Consider the following 19,635-nt stretch of genomic DNA (forward strand, 5'->3'; position numbering starts at 1 on the left):
TTTGTTAAATGGAATGTCAACTGTAACGGAGAAATAAATAATTAAAAAAATAAACTGTATTTGGATTTCAGCAGTTGTTCTCACTAGCACCCTCCGTCTGTCCTGGGCTCAAGCCACGGCGCTGCATGCCGTGGTGTTTCCTGTGCGGACTGCGGCCGGGCCTCGGAGGGGCTGGAGTCGCTGGGAGGCCTCAGCCCCGCTCTGCCCAGGGTTTGGTTTGTGAGATTAGTTAAGACACTTAATCTCACCGAATCTGCTCCGCAATCAACAGCAAATATAGGTGAAATTTTAAAATAATTTAAAAGAGAAAAATATGAAGATGTAGCCAGGTTTTAAAAGTGATATGAAGATCTCCACAATCCAGCAGTGGGACAGAAGCATTAAAGTGTGTGAGGCAGGCAGGGGATTCCAGAGTCAGGAAAAGCGGCGACTAGCCAGGGCTGCCCTGGCGGAGAGGTTCTGAGAAACAGGCCTGAGATGAGGCTCCGGGGTCTGCACCTGCTCCCGCTGTGCCAATCAATTGAGCTGGGTGGGTCCGATCAATTGGAGAGGCGGCCTTCCCTTTCCGGGAGGCCCTGAGGTCCCAGGAACAGGAGCTCCGAGCTGGGGGGAGTCCTGGGGAGCTGCTCTCGGGGGGGGGGGGGGGCAAGGGCAGAGCTTGGGGGGCAGGAAGACCCAGGTCCCCTCACTCCCAAGTCTTTTGGTCTTTCCCTGGAAAGTGACTCAGTAGCTCTTGGTGGGGCCTGGGAATCTGCACTTTAATGAGACCAGTTTCTCTGGACAATTAACCAAGCTTGGGAAACCCTAAACTCATTCAGACTGCCAACTGCTTCAAGTACCGGGGGTGGGTGACTCAACAGAGCCTGGCCCTCAGGGTTCCCGCGTCCTCCCACACCCGCCCGGCATTCTGCTCCCTCGTCCCGTCACTCGCTGATCACAGTCCCTGCTCTAGAGGAAGTCACACAAGGTCCAGGCGATCTGACCGGGGACAGACACACGGGCAGGTAAACTGCAGTGGGCGCTCAGGAGTGGTCTGCTCCGGGGAGGGCGGGCTTCCTGTGGGACTCGGGAAGTCTCTGGAACGGGCGATGCAGAAGGAGCTGCAGGATGGAAAGGCCTGTCAGGTGGGTGAGTGGGGAGGGCCATCTAGAGATGGAATCATGTGAGATCCAACAAGGGGGGGTGGGCAGGGCCACATTCATTCCCTTTTATTGTGTTTGGTCTTCTTTATTAGATTAGTTTACACAGAGTGAGTTACACATGCTTCTGGCCGTTATTTCTTCAAAAGTTTCTCTGGTCTCCTTGGCCCCTTTTAGCCTAGAACGCCAACTGCCCACGGTAGACTTCCTGCTTTTGTCCCGCAGGCTGCTGGGGCTCTGCTATTATTTTTTTCCCCCCAGTTCACTCTCTCCATAGATAGTTCCTATGGCTATGTCTTCAAGCTCACTGATCTTTTCTTCTACACCTTTTCTCTTAAACCTAGCCAGTGAGTTTTCATTTTGGATATTGAATTTTTCATCTCTGAAAGTTTGATTTGATGCTTTTTCATAGTTTTGACTTTTCTCACATGATATTACAGTGTTCTTTACTTAAGCATATTTTAAGTAGATGTTTTACAGTTCTTGCCTGTTAATTTCATAATCCCAGCTATAGCTGGGTCTATTTCTATTGACTGATTTTTCCATCTGGTCTGGGATCACATTTTTATATTTATTAAAACATCTAGCAATTTTGTATTGAATGCTGGTCATTGTGACATTCCCCTTTTTTGGTCTGGATTTTTTAACCTTTCTTTATAGTGTGTTGACACCTGTTTTGACAGTCAACTAATTATCAGGTACTTGCATGTTTTCAAGCCTTGTCAGTGTATCTAGAGCAGTGATGGCGAACCTATGACACGCGTGTCAGAGGTGACACGCGAACTCATTTTTTTCGTTGATTTTTCTTTGTTAAATACATAAAATAAATATCAAAAATATCAAAAATATAAATCTTTGTTTTACTATGGTTGCAAATATCAAAAAATTTTCATATGTGACATGGCACCAGAGTTAAGTTAGGGTTTTTCAAAATGCTGACACGCCGAGCTCAAAAGGTTCGCCATCACTGATCTAGAGTAACTTTTTAATTTATTTTTTAAAAAATATTTTTATTGATTTCAGAGAGGAAGGGAGAGGGGCGGGGGGAGTCCTGGGGAGCTGCTCTGCCCTTGCCGCCCACTTCAAATATCCACGAGGAGAGAGAATCATGAATTGGCTGCCTCCTGCACGCCCCCCCACTGGGTATCGAGCCTGCAACCCGGGCATGTGTCCTGACTGGGAATCGAACCATGACCTCCTGGTTCATAGGTCGGCGTTCAACCACTGAGCCACACCAGCCAGACTAGAGTAGCTTTTTTAAATTAAATGTGTTTTTATTGATTTCAGAGAGGAAGGGAGAAGGGAGAGATAGAAACATCAATGATGAGCATCACTGATCCGCTGCCTCCTACACACCCCCTACTGGGGATCAAGCCCACAACACAAGCTTGTGCCCAGACTGCAAATTCAACTGTGACTCCAACCACTCAACCACTGAGCCACGCCAGCCGGGCCAGAGCAGTTTTAAACCAGTCAGTTCAGCCCTAACATCAAGAGGCAGCAAGTAGGCTCTGTCCTGAATGCCCCAGGTATTCAATGAGGTCTCCTCACCCCCGCTGACCATAATCTAAGTATCTCCCCACGTTATGTGAACTCTGGGGGTTGTTCCGCGTACATCCGGTAGTTCCTTGTCTTGGTTTGGGGGCTTCGGGGATTCATTTTTTATTTTGGGGGCTAGCCTCAGAGGGTTTATGCGCGCAGAGCTCAGCTCCGGTTTGGTCTTAAGCTCATGCCCTTCCTCAGACAATGCGCTCCGTCTCCTGGGCCCAGGGAGCCTGCCATGCGCCTCAGCTCCTTCCCTGGACAGAAAAGCGCCCTGGGCAGCAACTGGGCATCCACAGGGTCCCCCGCGCATCTCCCTTCTCCGCCCGTGCTGCCCAATGTCTGATTGTTTCTTCTTGTTTTCTTCAGTGTCTCGAGTGTTTTAGAAAATTTTCTAATGATTTAAACGTCCAAAGGCAGTTACTGTCTTGGCCAGAAGTGTAAGTCAACTCGAATTTCATATGTGTACATACCTATCACCTTCATTAGCACTAAGAGGCCTTGAAAGAGTCTCTCTTGCTCATTTCCAGTCAGATCAACCCTCAGAGGTAAATTACTCACTTACATTCCCGTACTCATTCATTCACTCATCAAACACGCCCTGAGCCCTGAGCCTTGGCCATACAGCGATGTACAGGGAGAACAAGAGAGGCAACCACCTTGATTAAGTTTCCAGTCACACAAATGAATGGGAGATTATGACAGTGGAGTTTCACTGAGGCGCATGGTACTAAAAAACATTTAATAGAAGGAATTTTCCTTACCTGGGTGGTCAAAGAGAGCCTTCTCGAGGAATTCACACGAGGTAGGACCTAAACAATAAATAAAAATCAATTGGGGGAACGTTTGAGGAGGGGGAAGGAAGAACACTCCATGAGGAGGAACTGCAAATATCACGTGAGGATCATAAACACGGGCAGAATGGCTGGGCAGAGCAGCCCAGCCCCGAGCAAGGGCCTTTGAGTTGGGTGATGAAGTTAGAGGGGCCGACGGAGGCCAGACCACGCAGGTCAGTGAGAGATCCCGCTGCCCACGCTAGGGAAGGAGAGGAGAGGCTGCTGGGGCACCGGGAGAGGCGTGTGTTGACATGGGAAGAAGGAGGGGTGGAGGGGTGCGGATGAGTGGTGAGTGGTGGTGCCATGGAAGGAGATACTGAAAGCGGTGTCAGTGGTAACTTTTGTTGCGAGGTGGTGTTGGGGTAGGTGAGTTCCGTTTGGGTGATTCTGAGCTTAAGGTTTGTTTGCAACATCAGGAGGGGATATCAAGTCAGTGGTGACATATATGGAGTTCAGAGCAAAGGTCTGGGCTGGAGGTTAAAAGAAGTCATTTGCATTTTTAGTTATAGAGCAGTGGGTGGTGCTGAGAGAGGAGAGATTAAAATGAGAAGAGTGCGACCAAGCGCTGGGTGCTGAGCCCGTGAGGACCTGGCAGGAGAGGAGACACCAGCAAAGGTGACCAAGGGGAGGAACCGAGAGAGATCCAGGCGAGCACAGTGTCATGGAGCCAAAGGGGGGGCTGGGAAAGCAGCTGAGGGTGGTCTCCAGTGCCAAGTGCTACTGAGAAGTCAAGTAAGACGGGAGCCTACACACGTCCATGGGCTGGGCCCATTTCTGTGCACTCAGAACCCAGAGTGGAGCGGGCCAGGGAGTGCATGGGAGGCGAGGCCATGGCAGCCGTGACCACGCAGCTCATGAAGATTTGGGCTGTGACGGGGGGATGAAGATAGGGCAGGAGTTGCCCTGGCCGGTGTGGCTCAGTTGGCTGGGTGCTGTCCCAGGCACCAAAAGGTTGCTGCTTCGATTCCCAGGCATGGCAGATGCCTGGGTTGCAGGCTCGATCCCCGGTAGGGGGTGTGCAGGAGACAGGCGATCACTGTTTCACTCTCACATTGATGTTTCTCTCTCTCTCTTTCCCTGTCCCTTCCTCTCTCTCTAAAAAAATTAATTAAAAAGAAATCTTAAAAATAGAAAAAAGATGGGGCAGTAGCGAGAAGGGAATGAGCTCTTTGCTGTGTCATTGGCGGTTGTCTTGATGGGCAAGACTTTAAAATCCATTGCAGGGAGCTGGTTGGGGGGAGTATTAAACACTGGGGCGGTGGGGGCTTGTCCTGGGGGTGGGAGTGGCCGGAGAGAGGTCGATGGGGGAAAAAGGAGACATCTGTGATACTTTAAACTATAAAACAAACAAACAAACAAATAAATAAATGCGGACAAGAGAGGTGAAGGGCCCTGAGGCGGTGATGAGGGCTGCTTCTGGTTCCAGGAGGAAGGTTGGTGGTGGGAGGGGAGGGGGGAGAAGGGTGGTGGAGGGAGGGGAGGGGGGAGGATTGCTGGGGAAAGTAGGGTATGTCCTTGGTGGAGGAGGTTCCTTTTCTGAGGGGCTCTCTTCAATGGGGGTAAGAGGCAAGGCCACCTGGTGTGTGAGTGTGTGTGTGTGTGGCGGGGCGGGTGTCGGTGTGCACACCCACATAAGGGGGGAGCCCATGCTCAGGACATGGAAAGGGCTGCGATCCGCCCACAGGCAGTGGGCAGTGGGCATGGGGGCCATGGCAGCAGCAGAGGGAGACTGGAGCTTGGCGACCGCAGTGGACCAGACTGCCTGCCGAGGGCCTTGCCATTGTCGCAGCCACCAAGGCCCCGGGTGAGGAGGGGTTTGGGATGAAGTGAAGCCTTTTGATACCCAAGCTGGACAGGAAGGCCCATGAAAGCAGGGGCGGGTGGACCTCGAAATGCGGCCTTCCCAGGAAACAGCATCCGCTCTGCCTGAGGGTGAGGCGGGACTACTCGGGCCCAGGGAGAGGGGCTGATGTGCCGGGTGCCTGGGCGCCCCTCCCAAGGCCAGTGGGAGCCACGGAGGAATCCGAGTGGGAGAGTGACGCATGAGGTTTGCATCTGGAAAGCTCACCTGTCTGCAGGGCGGATGGGTGACTGGACCAGGGAGGAACTGAGCGGGTGAGACAATGGCAGGTGGACCCGAGGAGTGGCAGCCGCAGGGAGGGGTGCAGATGGGGTGGGCACAGGGAGGACAAAGTGTCCCTGTCACCCTGATTGCAGAGCCTCAGGCCACAGGCAAGCCCTGGGAGAGAGGATGCTGGGAGACAGAAGGGGTGGCCCTGGGAGGCCAGAGCTCGGTGGGAGAGGCCGAGTATGGAAGCGGGTTGAGAACTGCCTGGAGTCTGGGCTGAGCATGACCTCGGGAGTGTAAGGACCTGCCTCTGAGCCCACGGCTGTGGAACCCCGGCTGCCCAGGAAGGAAGCCCCTTCAGGCCACCACCCTGAGGCCCAGAGAGCATCAGCCACTTGCCTGAGATCACACGGAGGCCAGGCCACAACAGGAGGACAGGACCAGGCCATTCACCAGCTGAGCCCAGAAGGGCGACTGGTCCAGGCAGAGCCCCGCCACCCCCAGCCCAGGCGTCCCACGCAGCAGGACTGGGCACGGAGCCAGATGTCCTCCAGCAAGGCCACGTCTGCTGATGGCAAGGGGGACGCTCTGGGAGGCAGAGCCGGTGTTAGCAGGTGCCCCTGGGATCCCCCATTCCCACCACGCCTCCCCAGAGAGGGGACAGGTGCTCTGTGATGCCCCACCCCAGGCCCGAGGGACTTCTCTGCCCCAGGGCACCGCTGGCCGTCTCTTCCTTCAACCTCGTCCCTGCTCACAGTTATGAACACCCAGGGGAGGCCTGTCCCTTCCCACCTCCCATGCCCACTGTGGGCATCACACAGACTGTCTCACTTTTCCTCGGAGCCACCCTCCTCTGCAGCTGGGGATGTGGGGCTGGAGGAGGCGACGCAGGGCACAGGCGACTGCACAGGCTGTTCCTCAGACACAGCACGCTGTGAGGTTGTGAGGAAATGCGTGGTCTTGCTTAGGCTCTGACTCTGGGTCGGCACCTGGTCCACTCACTCATGGTCAAGTGCTGTGATCAGCCATTACTATCCACATCAGCACAGCAGACCCCAGCCCATCACAGGGGTCCTGCAGGCCCACATTCCCGTATGGCTTCCCCAAGACCCCAGCTCATCTACAGGGCTTCGCACCGTGGTCCTCCCTCCTCACTGCCCTCCTCCCTGGGCAGACACGGGCCCAGGCTCTGCCAGCTCAGGTTCATGCACCGGCACCCAGTGAGCTCCAATACTGCGCTCTACTCACCTCCGGCCATTCCAGGTGAGCAGAGCAATAATGACGCACGCAGCTGCCCGCACAGTCCTTGAAAATGCCATTGGGGTTGAGGCAGGCTCCACATCAACCTTCCGGCGGGCTCCAGAGACAGGAATCCAGCCACACGCTGCACAGCTGATTCTGCAGTCTACCCCCCCCACCCCCCCCCACACACCACCCCCTCTGGGAGCTGCTAACTGTCCTGCTTGTCCCCATTCAATTGCTCCTGGTGTGGAGGGTTGCATGGCCTCTGATTCAGGAGCCAGACGCTCGGCTTACCTCCCCTCAATGTTCTTCCCTCTCTTGCAGGCTTACTTCGTTCCAAAATGGCATCTTCCTTTTATCAAGTTTTCCTAGTTATTAGCCTCTGGGCTCTGATGTATTGTGTGTCCCCACCCAGTCCCCCCAGCAAAGGAGCTCCCAGCAAAGGAGCCCCCCGCCCACCCTCCGCGAGGAGCACCCCTGCCTCCCAGGTGGCCGCCAGCAACACCGACTTCGCCTTCCGCCTGTACCGGAGGCTGGTGTTGAAGACCCCGAGTGAGAACATCTTCTTCTCCCCCGTGAGCGTCTCTGCTTCCCTGGCCATGCTCTCCCTCGGGGCCCGCTCGGCCACCAAGAGCCAGCTCCTCCAGAGCCTGGGGTTCAACCTCACGCGCATGCCCGAGTCCGCCGTGCAGCAAGGCTTCCAGCACCTGGTCCACGCGCTCGGCGTCCCCAGCGAGGACCTGGACCTGAGGATGGGGAGCGTCCTCTTCGTCAAAAGGGAGCTGCAGCTGCAGACGAGCTTCCTGGACAACGCCAAGCGGCTGTACGGGTCGGAGGTCTCCCCCACGGATTTCTCCGACAGCCCCACCGCCCGGAAGAGGATCAACAGCTACGTGGAGAAGGAGACCAAAGGGAAGGTTGTAGACTTAATTCAGGACCTTGAACCTCAGACAGCCATGGTCCTGGTGAACTACATCTTCTTTGACGGTGAGACTCTGAGAGGTTGATTTTGATTTTAACATTGTTCCTCCCCAAGCCCAGGCAAGTAAGCAAGCTAGACAGACCCTGGACAGCGGGTAGAGCAGGGGAGGCCGCGTTGGAACTAGCTTTGGAACTAGCTGGGTGCATGACCTTGGCCATCTCAGTTTATCAAGTGCAATGGGCTCATTCAGGTCTGTCCTTGTGTAGCCTGATTATGTGTCCTGAGGGGCTAACATCAGGCTCGGTGGGCAGCCCATGGGAAAGTATTTTTTCTAGAAATGACCTTTGGAGAAAGGGCCGTATCTCTTGCCCCTGCCTGTAATTTTTTTTTGTTTTAAAAAGTTATTATTGTCAACTTCTTTAATAGATGTAGACCTATTCACATTGTCTACTACTTCTTATGTGAGTTTTGGCAAATTGTGTCTTTCAAGGAATGGGACATTTCATCTAGGTTATCAACTTGGTGGGAAGAGAGTTGTTGACAGTATTCCTTTGTTTTCTTTTTCACGTCCATAGGATCTGTGGTGGTGTTCCTTCTTTCGTTTCTGGTATTAGCACATGGCTTTTATTCCTGTGTATGGTCCATACTTAGTTTCTCTTTATGCCAAATATGTTTTGTTGTAAAGGCTAGATTTTTAAAATAATGTAATATGGCAGCTCTGGAATTCTGATTCGCACCCCCTGCCAAGGGTTTGTTCTCATTGCTTGTGGCAGTAGCTGTTTGTTTGGTGCTTTTCTGAACTAATTTTTAAAGTCTGTTCTTGGTCACGTGTGGCCACTGACGTCTCCTCTTGGTTATTTAAATGACCGGGCAGAGGTTTCTTAAAGGCCTGGCACACATAAGCAGAGGGCCTTTGTGTGTACGGTGGGGCATGCCATCCACACTCACCAAGGCAGCTTGTAACTCTGAGTCCCCGTTCAGTTTCTGTTTGTGCAGAAGGGAAGGTCCACTGGAGGGAAGAGCTTACAGCCTTCATGTATTTTTTTCAAACATCCACAGAGCGTTACCCACGTGCACAGCATCTAAATGCCCAGGGTACACTGAGCTCTTCAGTCTCCACGACATCTCTTTCCTCGGCTTTTTCTTTTAGATTTTTGGATTAGTCTGTTGTTTGTCCCAGCTGTTATCCTGCGCCAGGCAACCAAGCAGCTAAAACACTTGCCTTTAATTGTTCCTGGCAAATATTCCCTGGCCCTGGGGGAGACGTGCTTTTAGCAGAGTGAACGCCAATCAACTTGTCAGTGGCTCCAGGGAGGTGGTGGAACTGGCCCAGCACCGGGGTGTGGGCATGGCCCCTGGTGGAACTAGCTGCGGGCGTCACCCTGGGTCATGCCGGGCGGGCAAGGGGAAGGAGCCAGAGCCGCCTGGCAGTGGGACTGTCCAGGAAACTATCAGACAGTCAAATAATTATCAGTCTTTGGGAATGAGGCTTTGAAATGTCTCCATATCTGTTCCTCTCCCTCTGGTGCTGGGAATAGAGTCTGCTATTTTTCAAAGCTCCTGCTGAGCTAGAGAGAGAAGGAGGAGACTAATGCTAGTTAAAATGCCACAAAGTTTACTGTTCTCATCGAAATTTAGCCATTTTTCTTGAATGGACTCTCCCCAGGTTACTAGGAGCCTTTGCTACATTCCCAGTGTTCTGAAAATGCTGGTTCTATTCTGCCAGTTCTTCTTGTTCCCTTTATGAAAGGGTGACTATGCAGAGGTCCTTACTCTGTCGTTTTTGCAAATACCACCTCCACCATCTGTCCTATTAAGCTTTTTGATTAATTAATTGTTATCTAAAGCCTCAGAAAGCTGCTCAATTTATCAGTGCCTGTAACCATCTTTGACTAATTTTCCCCAAGGAAACGACAGGGCTTTTTGCATTGGTTGAGCTCCCAATCAGATCACATACAGACAGCTTTGTGAGTGATGCCTTCCAGGGAAGCGTACGACAGCTCACATGATGAGAGTTCTTTGAGAGTGAGTCTCTGAAAAGGTTCCGGCCCGTTTCTTGCCCTCCGTGGCTGTCAGGCGGCTGGACTTCACCGCAAAGGCAGGCTGTTATTTGTCAAGGGTGTAGGCAGTGGAACTAGGGCGAGTTAAATACCCAAAGCTGACCATTCTGGCCAAAATTTATATGTTTTTCTTCAATGGATGGTTCTGTTTGCTGAAAGCATTTGGTTAACGCCCAGAGTTCTAGAACAGGCAATTTTAATCATTGTTGGGAGTTGCTCATTGTCTTCATGCTGGAGTGAGTTTTCAGAGATCCTTGGCTCTTCACCTCACTGTGACTCAAGACTTTCCTTCTCTCTTTGTGCAGCCAAGTGGGAGAAGCCCTTTAACCCGACGTATACGAGTAAAATGTACCCGTTTGTGGTGGGCAAGACCACGGTGAAGGTCCCTATGATGCACCAGGTGGAGCAGTTTGCTTTTGGCGTGGATCCGGAGCTGAACTGCTCTGTGCTGCAGATGGACTACAAAGGAGGCAGCGCGGCCCTCTTCGTCCTCCCCCGCCCAGGCCAGATGCGGCAGCTGGAGCAGGCCTTGTCCTCCAGGACCCTGAGGAAGTGGAGCCACTTACTCAAGAAGAGGTGGGCACCTGTGTCAATTTGCTGGGGCCTGAGGCAGGTGACGGTGAACATCCCAGGATGAGGAGAGGCCGCGACAGCAGCTGTGCGATCATCACTCCTGCAAGCGAGCACCAGCTGCCCGCCAGGCAGGGAGCTCGGTGCTGGGGGTCAGTGTTCTCACTTGAACCTCACAGTCACCGGGCGGATGAGGAGAGTTATCACCCCCACTCGCAGGCCAGGAACAAGGCTCCAAGAGGGGAGTGAATTACCCAAGGCCACGACGCTCCCCGCCTCTGTGAAATTATTCCGTCATGTAGCTATTCTGTGCTAGCTGAGCTGACTCCACCACCGCTGTGATGTTTAATGCCAGGGCAGGATTCCATAAAGACCCCCACACACAGCACTGGTGCTCACCTACAAAATGAGGGTAATAATATCACTCAACTCAGAGGGTGTTGAAAAGATAAAACAAGTTCCTATGTATAAAGTGCTTAGAAGAATGCCAGGGAGATAGTAAGTGTTCGCTAATAATAAAATTATTATTAGTTCTGTAATTATGGGTAGTACTCAAGGGATGTTAACCATAAGATAAAAAGGAGTCTTACGTCTGATCTCTTAGCAATACTGTCCTGGCATTGTGGGCATGGTCTAGGAGGAGAGAAAAGAAGGATCAGGGATAACATAGTTCAGAAAAGACAAAGATCAATGCCCAGGGGTGGGAGCAGGCGGAGTGCTGAGCCGCTTCTGAGCAAAGCGAGGTGACTTTCAGCTGGACTGATGGGAGCCTTCAAGGAGGTGGTGCGTTTGAGCCACAAGGATGAACAGAACATGAAGGCGTGGGTAGCTCATAGAGCTTGGGAAAGGCATATTGGGCAAAGGAAACAGCACTAGGGAAGATGTACGGTTGGGGATCAAGAGACACTGCAGGAGGTTTCTCAGGTTTCTCCTGTTCTTAGCTTGCAACCAGGGCTGGATGGAGGCAGAGGAGCCAGCGTGGAGGCTGGCGGTGGGGGTGGGGGTGTCTGTAAAGAGACAGAGCAGAGAGAAGATGAAGATGGCCAAGCCAGCGCAAGACCCAAGGCAGGGAAGCGAGAGCTGTCCACTGTGCTCCATGTCACCAGGAGCCCATCAATGAGTAGCACCCACACTCTGTGCTTACATTTCTGTGACTTGTTAAGCACATGACTGGACAAAGCACTAAAATTAAGCTTTACCATCACTAAAATGGAGATGAGTTCATGAATGTGCCTGAGACAATGCCTGGCACATAGTAAATGCCCAATAAATGCGGGCTGTTCACTCTTGGTTCCGGGAAACTATTACCGAGGGGCTGGGAAGTGCCAAATCCAGGGCTGTGCTGTCTAACATAGCAGCCAGCAGCCACAGGTGGTTATTTAAATTTAATTAAAATAAACTTAAAAATGAAGTTCCTTGTTGGCACTAGTCGCATTTCAATTGCTCGATCGCCACATGTGGCTGCTGGCTGCCATACTGGACACCACAGACAGAGACTATTTCCAACTTTGCAGAAAGTTCTATTGGACTGGGCTGCTCTTGAAGGTCAGCAGGGTTTGTCTCCAGAAGGGCTGGTGGGTGGCATCCGGCCCGGGGAGGCAGGCTCGCTGCCGTCACTGCCCGTGGCCTCTGCCAGAGGGTCCCTGGTTGAGGCCCCTTCTCTGCTCTGCCCGCCCTCATCAGGGGCCTCTTTCCCATCTCTGTCCTCCTCAGGGCTGGGCTTGCTCGTCCCGGAGGCTCACCTCCAGCACAGCCTGGTGAGCTGACGGGCATGTGTTGGCCCTTCAGCAGCAACCAGCAGGGCCTCTCGGGAGCAGAGTCTCCTGAAACGTCACCTGGAAACAGCTGGGACCCAGGCCTGTGCCCTCACCTCTTCCTTTCCCTCCTCCCAGGTGGATAGAGGTGTTCATCCCTAAGTTTTCCACATCTACCTCCTATGACCTGGAAACCGTGCTCCCGAAGATGGGCATCCGGGACGCCTTTGACAAAAACGCTGACTTTTCTGGAATCACAAAGAAAGGCTTCCTGAAAGTTTCCAAAGTGAGTTGGTCAATGAGAATATTCGCCTCTAAGCCTGAGTGGGAAGGGCCCGTAGAGACCGACCGATCGAGCACGCTCACCTCATGACCCGGAAACAGAGTCCCCAGGAGGCGAAGAGACTTCTCTGTGGCAGAGACAGGGCCGCCGGGCATGGCGGCCAGGCCTGCTGCTCCGTGGCCATTGCACCTCCCACACACCGTTATCCCTCGCCAGACAAGTGTTCCCAGGGTTCAACGGCAGTTCCCTGAGAACCGGGCACCGCCCACACCCGCTGCAGATGAGCAGGTGCCCCCTGGCTTTCCACCCCACCTCCCTGGAGCCCAGGCCCTCACACTGGGGCCCTAACGTGGCCGCCCATGGCCATTAGTGCCCTGTGATGTACAAACAGGAAAGAAAGGAAACTAGGAAGAGAGGGAGCTGACTTCCACAGTGTAGGATATTGGACCTAAACATTCAGATTTCTGATTCTCTTGAAACAAATCATTGAGCACAATTCCCAAGTAGTCAGGCCAAACCTCTACACAGAGGCCTCTGGCTGGGGCTGAGCCGTGAGCACCCTTTTTAGGTGGAGGGCACCCTCCAGGGTCCCGGTGGAACCCACACTCTACAACAGGTCTCCTCGTCCCACTGGGTTACCTAACGCCTGTCTGCGAGGGTTTCTGATCCCTGACCTAAAATTTGTTTTCGTAACAGAGTACAGTGCTCAGAAGTGGCCCTGGCCACTGAATGGGGCCTTTGTCACTGGTGCCCAGGGAAGGAGTACAGATTCCACAAGAATATGATGGGCAGCTCAGGCCAGATGGTTCAGTGGGTTGGAGTGTTGTCCCATACACCAAAAAGGTTGTGGGTTTGATTCCTGTACAGGGCATATACCTAGGTTGTGGGTTCAATTCCTGGTCAGGGGATATATGGGAGGTAATCAGTCAGTCTCTCTCTCTCTCTCTCTCTCTCTCCCCCCCCCTCAAAAAAAATCAATAAACATATCCTTGAGTGAGGATAAAAAATATGATGAGCACTATGAACCCATGTGCACATGTGAAAACAATGACTGTGACTGCTGGGAGTCACAGGACGCTGAGGCTGAGCAGTGCATGAGCCCAGCGTAAGGATCTCTCGTCTAGAAGAGCAAGTAGGGTGCGATAGTCAATAGTACCTGACTGCCGTGTCCCCGCAACGGCTGCGGCAATCACTCTGGTGTGCACACTTCCTAGATCTCCTTCTCCTTCAATTCGTCAAACAACCCCGTGGGATGTATGCATTTATTACCGGCCTTTCATCGATTTGGAAAGTGAAGCACGCGACCTCTAAATAACTTTTGCAACAATGAGTGGCGGAACTGGGACTCAAACCTAGGTCTTTCTGGGCTGTACTGGTAATCAGTCAACTCCATGCTAAGAGCCAACTGATCAGCGGCAAACCTCAGGCCAGGCATTTGGCCTCTGGGGGGGTGGGGAGCTGGGGGGTGGGGGTGGAGGTGTCCCCATTCCCAGGCAAAATATCAAAGCTTGGGTTTTTTTAAACCATGTCGGTGTCTGTTTTTCCCTCGGTAGGTCACCCACCAGGCGGTGGTGGATGTCAGTGAGGCGGGCACCAAGGCCGCGGCGGCCACGGCCACCAAGCTCACCGCCCGCTCCAAGGACGGCTCCTCTCGCACCATCTGCTTCAACAGGCCCTTCCTGCTGCTGATCGTGGGCAGCGCCGCGCAGACCACGCTCTTCCTGGGCAAAGTGGAAGATCCCACCCAGTTCCCGGCGGGGAAAGGCCTTTCGCGGATGACACGATAACAACGCACAGGAAATAAACAAACCGCGTGGCGTGGCCTGCAGATCCCGGGGACATGGGGCCGGGCCTCTGTGTGAGGGTCCATCTGACCCCGTGGAGCTGCATGTGCTGCCCCGAGGCCACTTTTGAGGCTCAGTCACCCCAATCAGCAGAGATCCGGTCACGGACCAAGCCCCTGAGCCCGGCACGCCCCCTTCCATGCTCTCCCAGGCGGCTGGCTTGCTGGGGTGTGTCTGGGATGGCATATTTCCATTCCTTAGCCCCTGGGGTGGTGACATGCAGGCCAGCGGCCTGTACTTCAGAATCACAGCAATAAACCTAAAACGTGAGTCTGGCCGCACAGCGCTCCCGCGCGCCTCCAGGGTCTGGATGTGAGAGTGGTCTGGTGGGAAGGCACAGAGGCCAGGCTGTTGTGATGCGGCATTTCAGTGGCTGCCGGAATTCATCTATTCATTCAACAAAAACACAGGGCACCTCATACGTGCCAGGAATGAATCAGGCCGACGGGCTCCTGGTTTGGGGACACAGATGGGAGCGGTAGACCACCTCCACCCTGATGAAATGAAACCTGTAAATGCATGCGGTTGTACCGGCCATGCGGAGTGCTGGGAAGGCCCTCACTAGGACGGTCGGATGAGGGGAAACAGGCGGCGAGGGGGTGCTTCTGTGAGCACAGGCCCGTCGGAGGGACAGAAGGAGGCGCTGTGGCTGTGGTGGTTGAACAAGGTCAGATGGCGTCAGGCGTTGATGGCCAAGAAAAGGGGTCTGGGTTTGGTGGGAGGTGCCATTAAACCGGCTGAGTTTCTCCAACAGGAAGATGAGGGTTAGTGTCTGGGTTGGGAAGACCTTTCTGGGTGCTCACCTCGGGGTTCCATCCAGACTGGTCGCGGCAGCTGCCCTCTCGGCCCTGACGCTGTCGCATGCGCACACAGGGCCCTCGGGTGCTCGGCCTCCTCCCTGCTGCTTGGAGGGACCGTGGCCTGCCCCTCACACTGACTCCTCAGCACCACGCATGGGGCGAGGGGCTTCGGGGGTTCCCCGCACAGGCTTCTCCGCCCTCCTCTGGCCCGTGGGCTGCTCTGGCTCCTTCCCCTCCTGCCCCGCATGACCCAGGGAGACACCGCAGCCTCCAGTGGAGCCTGGGGTTCTGGGGGCCCATGCCTTCACCCCGATGTGTTGAGGGCTTCTCGGTGGCGTTTCCAAGCTCTTTTACAGAGAGAGAGAGAGAGAGAGAGAGAGAGAGAGAGAGAGAGAGAGAGAAAGAAAGAAAGAAAGAAAGAAAGAAAGAAAGAAAGAAAGGAAGGAAGGAAGGAAGGAGGAGTGGTGCTAAGAAGCTTCTAGAAATCGCTCCCCTCCCCCACTCACAGGAGAGAGCAACTGACCCAGGGCAGGCCCAGGCCCGGGACTGAAGCCCAGACGTGGGGCTGCCCACTGTCCCTCTCCTGGCTGCGGGGCCAAACCTCCCTCCTGCACAGCACTCGTCTCTGTCGACAGGATCTTATGACTATTATGCTTCACGGCCCCCGGGTGGGAGGGGCATGGGGGATGGACGAAAAGATGAGGAGGATTGAGAAGTACCCCTGCAGGTATTATTGATCACAAGTCTCTGAGTGGTCCCAGCACCCAGGTTACGGCATTCAGTTAAGTTCACAGAGCCTCAGTTTCCCTTCTGTGAAGTAGGGAATGATTGTGCCTCTCTCACATTCCTTTTTTCCAGTTGTACTGGGAAGTACTCGCCACACATCACTGTGTAAGTTTAAGGTGTACGGCAGGATGGATTGAGTCACACGTGCTATGCATGCTGACGGGGCAGGCTGTTAGCATCTCGCATTCCTAGGTGAGGGCGCTGCTTAAAGACCGCTGCCCGGAGCACACAGCACCCGTAAAGGATGGACAGCAACCTCCCCCGACCCCTGCCTTCAGCACCCCTGGCCGGCCGGCAGCACCCTTGTCAGAATTTCTGCCAACCCAGCGGGTCCAGATCATACTCGCTGTTTGCTGCTGGGCCGATGGGATGGATACGTGGAAAAAGAGGTCCCTTCCTGTTTGCTAATCACCCAGGTCCCTTCCTGGTTCCAGGAACTGGCCGGACAAATATTGACCCGGCTGCTGTGATCTGCAAACACTATTCTCCTGTGGCTGGAGGCCGCGCAGCACCGAAGACCAGGGCCCGCCTGGCGCCTCTTTGTGAGTCCCATTCGCACGGGGAATGAAGGCAAGGGCTCTCTCCCTCTCTCCCTCTCTCCCTCTCTCTCTCTCTCTCTCTCTCTCTAGCAGCAGGGATGGGAGGACTGAGTCCCCCTAAAGGAGAAAGGGTTGAAGGAGGAACCTCAGGTTTTAAATAACCTTTTATGAAAAACTTGGTCTTCAACATTTTTGAGAGAGGAACTCCCAGTAATGCTGGCAGACAGGAGAAAACAGAACAATACAGCCCAAAGCCAGATGACAGCGCTGACGCAGATGTCCTAGGGGCCCTGTTGTTTGAAAAGGGCCCTCTGGGAGCCTGGTCTGGATCTGACCCGCCCTCACCCGGCAGGTCCCTGGGCCCCGCGTCTCGGTGTCTCCACATGCACAGCAGGGAAATGCCTATGTCTTAAGATTCTCCTACGGCCACTGAAAGGGCCTGCAGCAAGTATTTCTCCAAGGGGGCCTCTGGGCAGGACTCTCCAGCACACAGGGCAGCCGGCCTTTCAGAGCGTCCTGTCCCCCGCTGGACTCCAACAGCACCCCTGCTCCGTCTGAGATGGTCCCAGACACTCCCCCCTCCGCACTCACCCTCCCCTGCATTGCAGGACACCTCCGGCTGGGACCACTGGTACGAAGAGTCTGATATCCCCACAAATAAACAGGATGTGGGCACACTGTAGTTAATGAGCGCAGTGCTTCACTTCCTCTGGGTCTCTCTGGAAAAGGAAGAGGCAGATTGGGTGGAGTTACCCCGCCTCAGCAGAGGGTGAGATGAACACTGCGCACACTCCTGTGCCAGGCGCCAGGCCACGGCAGGTCCTGGAAGCCAAGGTGACCCGCCCAGGAGGCAGGCATTTCCATTTGCATTTTGCAAGTGGGGACCCCGTGGCTCAGAGAGGTTGCTTTGCACAGTGTCGCTCAGTGAGTGACCGCGGGGCCTTGATCCAGACCCAGGCCTGGCGGCGGCTCCGTCCCCTTTGGGACCAGACCCTTCAGCGAGTCTGGGACGCCTGGTGAGAGTAGGTAGGAAATGGTAGCCCACTCAACGGGACAGGGAGAATAAGCCGGAGACAGTTTTGTCATAGTTGTATTTCTTGTTTTCCCTCGGGCAGACCAAATTTTCAACTGCTCCGCTTCTTCCAAATCCCCCTCAAAAGAAAGCGCGGAGAGGGTGGTTAGCAAGCCACAGCGGCTGAGCCGCGCAGGCCTCTGACCGGCGTTTCAACATCTCAGTGTTTCAACATCACCAACACCAGGGCTGCATTAATCTCCTGACCACTGGCCTTGGGGTTCGGCGGGGCATTTAGGGCACAGGCTCTGTAGGCACCTGCAGAAATATGGTGTCTCCCACACCACCTGGCGCTGGTAATCTATCCAGAGGCCACTGGTTTGGGCAAATGGTATTCAGGTGCTGATTAGGACACACACACAATCTGGACAGATGGACAAGGGCCGCCGGGATGGAAGGGGGCGGCGCAAGTGTCCGTTTTGAAGGGAGCAGGGGACGGCACTCTCCTCACTGGGACATCAGGTGCGGAGTGTGGTGGCAGCGTGGGCTCTGTGAGCACCTGGTGGGGGAGGGGGGGAGACCCTGAGGGGGCAGGGCACTAGACAGGGCAGGGCGAGCAGAGACAGGCATGTCTCCACTGCAGCTTCCCCTCAAGCTGAGCTGGCCCCTCAGGGTGGAGCCTGAAGCAAGAGAGACGCTGGACTAGTGGCCTCAGCTGTCATAACCCAGGACCGCAGACGGGGCGGCTTCAACCACAGAAATGCACTGTCTCCTGGTTCTGGAGCCAGAAGGCCAAGGTCAAGGTGTGGGCGGGGCTGTTCCTTCTGAGCTGAGGGAGGCCGTGCGGGCCTCTCCGAGCCACTGGCTGTTTGCTGGGGCCCGGGCTTGTCCATCTCTGCCTTCCTCTCACGGCGTTCTCCCGAATGTGTCCAGGTCTAAGTTCCCCTTGCTATCAGGACGCAGTCTTATTGGGTCAGGGCCAGTCCAAGGACGTCAGCGTAACTGGTTACTACATCTCAGTGATCCCCAAACAGGATCACACTCCCAGACACTGGGATCAGGACTTAAGCATATGAATGGGGGGGGGGGGGGCACAATGAAACCCATAACAGAAATCCTTCCAAAATCTCTGCATTAATTAAGATAGATTTGAGCCACGGCATGTGACAAGAGGTGCTCGCGGTAACGAGCCTGATGGAGGCAGAGGTGATCTCTCTCTCACGTCAGCCCCCAGGCTCCATCCATCTCTGGCGAGGCTCCCTCAAAGGCTGCCCTCATCCACAAGGCCCCCGGGGCTGCCCATCACAGCCACACTCCGGCTATGGAAGACCAACGTGGAGAGGGCACGCCTCCCCCTGCCAGGGCCTGTCCCAGGAGTTACACACGCCTTCCTCTCCTCTCCGACTGACTGGCGAGATTATAGCTCATGGTCACACCCAGATGCAAAGGAGGCCCAGCAACACGCATTGCCACCATGTCCTAAACATTCGCTCAGGAGTTCTGAGCATCATTCTCATCTCGTTAAAACGTAATGAATTAGAGGAATGACTGGAAAGAAGGGAAAAAAGAAAGGGAGGGGGGAGGGGGAGGGGGGAGGGAGGAAAGATGGATGCAGGGAAAACAGACCCAGACCGTGGGAGGGAGGGAGGGAGGGGACCATGGAAGTTGCTTTTATAACCCAGAGTCCTTTTCTCAGCAACACCCTGTAACGTATCAATGTGTAGAGCAGATAAAGGGCCCCCACTCTGACTGAAGCCTTGGGGGGAAGTGTCCCCAGCCCGGGCTGCTCACCCTCCCTCATCCTCTGCAGGGCCCTCATGACCCTGTGGGATACAGTCTGGATGTGAGGTTTGCGGAGGGAGCAATGGGGAGCTGTGACGTCACTGAGTGATGTGCTCAACCTCTTGTTTTCAGAGGATGGAGCCAGCGTGGCTGTGGCTGTGGCTGCTGGGAGCAGGGATCCTGGCCTCTGCCCATGGAGACAAGAGCCCGGGGTTGCCTCAAGCCCCAGGGGTCGGCTCCCAGAGCCAGCGCCCGCCTACCGCCAAGTCACACCCACCATCACCAGCTTTCTTTGCGCGTGTACCAGCAGCTGGCAGCGGAAACCCCGGGAAACATCCTCTTCTCCCCGGTGAGCATCGCCAGCACCCTGGCCCTGCTCTCTCTCGGGGCCCAAGCCGACACCTCGACCCAGATCCTGCAGGGCCTGGGCTTTAACTCACGGAGACCCCGCAGGCC

General features: G+C 54.6%; 2 protein-coding genes across 3 annotated transcripts in view; both read left to right on the forward strand.

Annotated features, from left to right (window-relative positions):
* Window positions 1–934: 934 nt before the first annotated feature.
* SERPINA9 (serpin family A member 9) lies at window positions 935–14,509 on the forward strand. 2 transcript variants are annotated; one of them, XM_023746856.1, is made up of 6 exons: window positions 935–1,004; window positions 6,760–6,848; window positions 7,152–7,814; window positions 10,115–10,385; window positions 12,272–12,419; window positions 13,970–14,509. In XM_023746856.1, exons 2-6 carry the CDS (start codon window positions 6,791–6,793, stop codon window positions 14,201–14,203), a joined length of 1,374 nt encoding a protein of 457 aa, XP_023602624.1. In that variant the 5' UTR covers window positions 935–1,004; window positions 6,760–6,790; the 3' UTR covers window positions 14,204–14,509. The 2 variants fall into 2 exon arrangements, with proteins under 2 accessions (XP_023602624.1, XP_014303513.1); XM_014448027.2 differs by lacking the exon at window positions 6,760–6,848 and having other exon boundaries at window positions 936–1,004.
* Window positions 14,510–19,314: 4,805 nt separating this feature from the next.
* The window catches only part of SERPINA11 (serpin family A member 11), an 8,146-nt gene continuing 7,825 nt past the window's right edge, over window positions 19,315–19,635 (forward strand). The window contains 3 exon segments of the mRNA XM_023746849.1: window positions 19,315–19,399; window positions 19,402–19,467; window positions 19,470–19,621. Coding sequence (XP_023602617.1) covers window positions 19,315–19,399; window positions 19,402–19,467; window positions 19,470–19,621 — 303 coding nt within the window.

This window comes from Myotis lucifugus, unplaced genomic scaffold (assembly GCF_000147115.1).
Source record: "Myotis lucifugus unplaced genomic scaffold, Myoluc2.0 scaffold_742, whole genome shotgun sequence".
NCBI classification, from domain to species: Eukaryota; Metazoa; Chordata; class Mammalia; order Chiroptera; family Vespertilionidae; genus Myotis; species Myotis lucifugus.

Excerpts from the sequence above, each read along its gene's own strand:
- SERPINA9 (XM_023746856.1), top strand. The coding sequence starts at position 6,791 with ATGCACCGGCACCCAGTGAGCTCCAATACTGCGCTCTACTCACCTCCG. Across the intron at positions 10,386-12,271 it reads AGCCACTTACTCAAGAAGAG|GTGGATAGAGGTGTTCATCC; the intron begins GTGGGCACCTGT and ends CCCTCCTCCCAG. Across the intron at positions 12,420-13,969 it reads GCTTCCTGAAAGTTTCCAAA|GTCACCCACCAGGCGGTGGT; the intron begins GTGAGTTGGTCA and ends TTCCCTCGGTAG.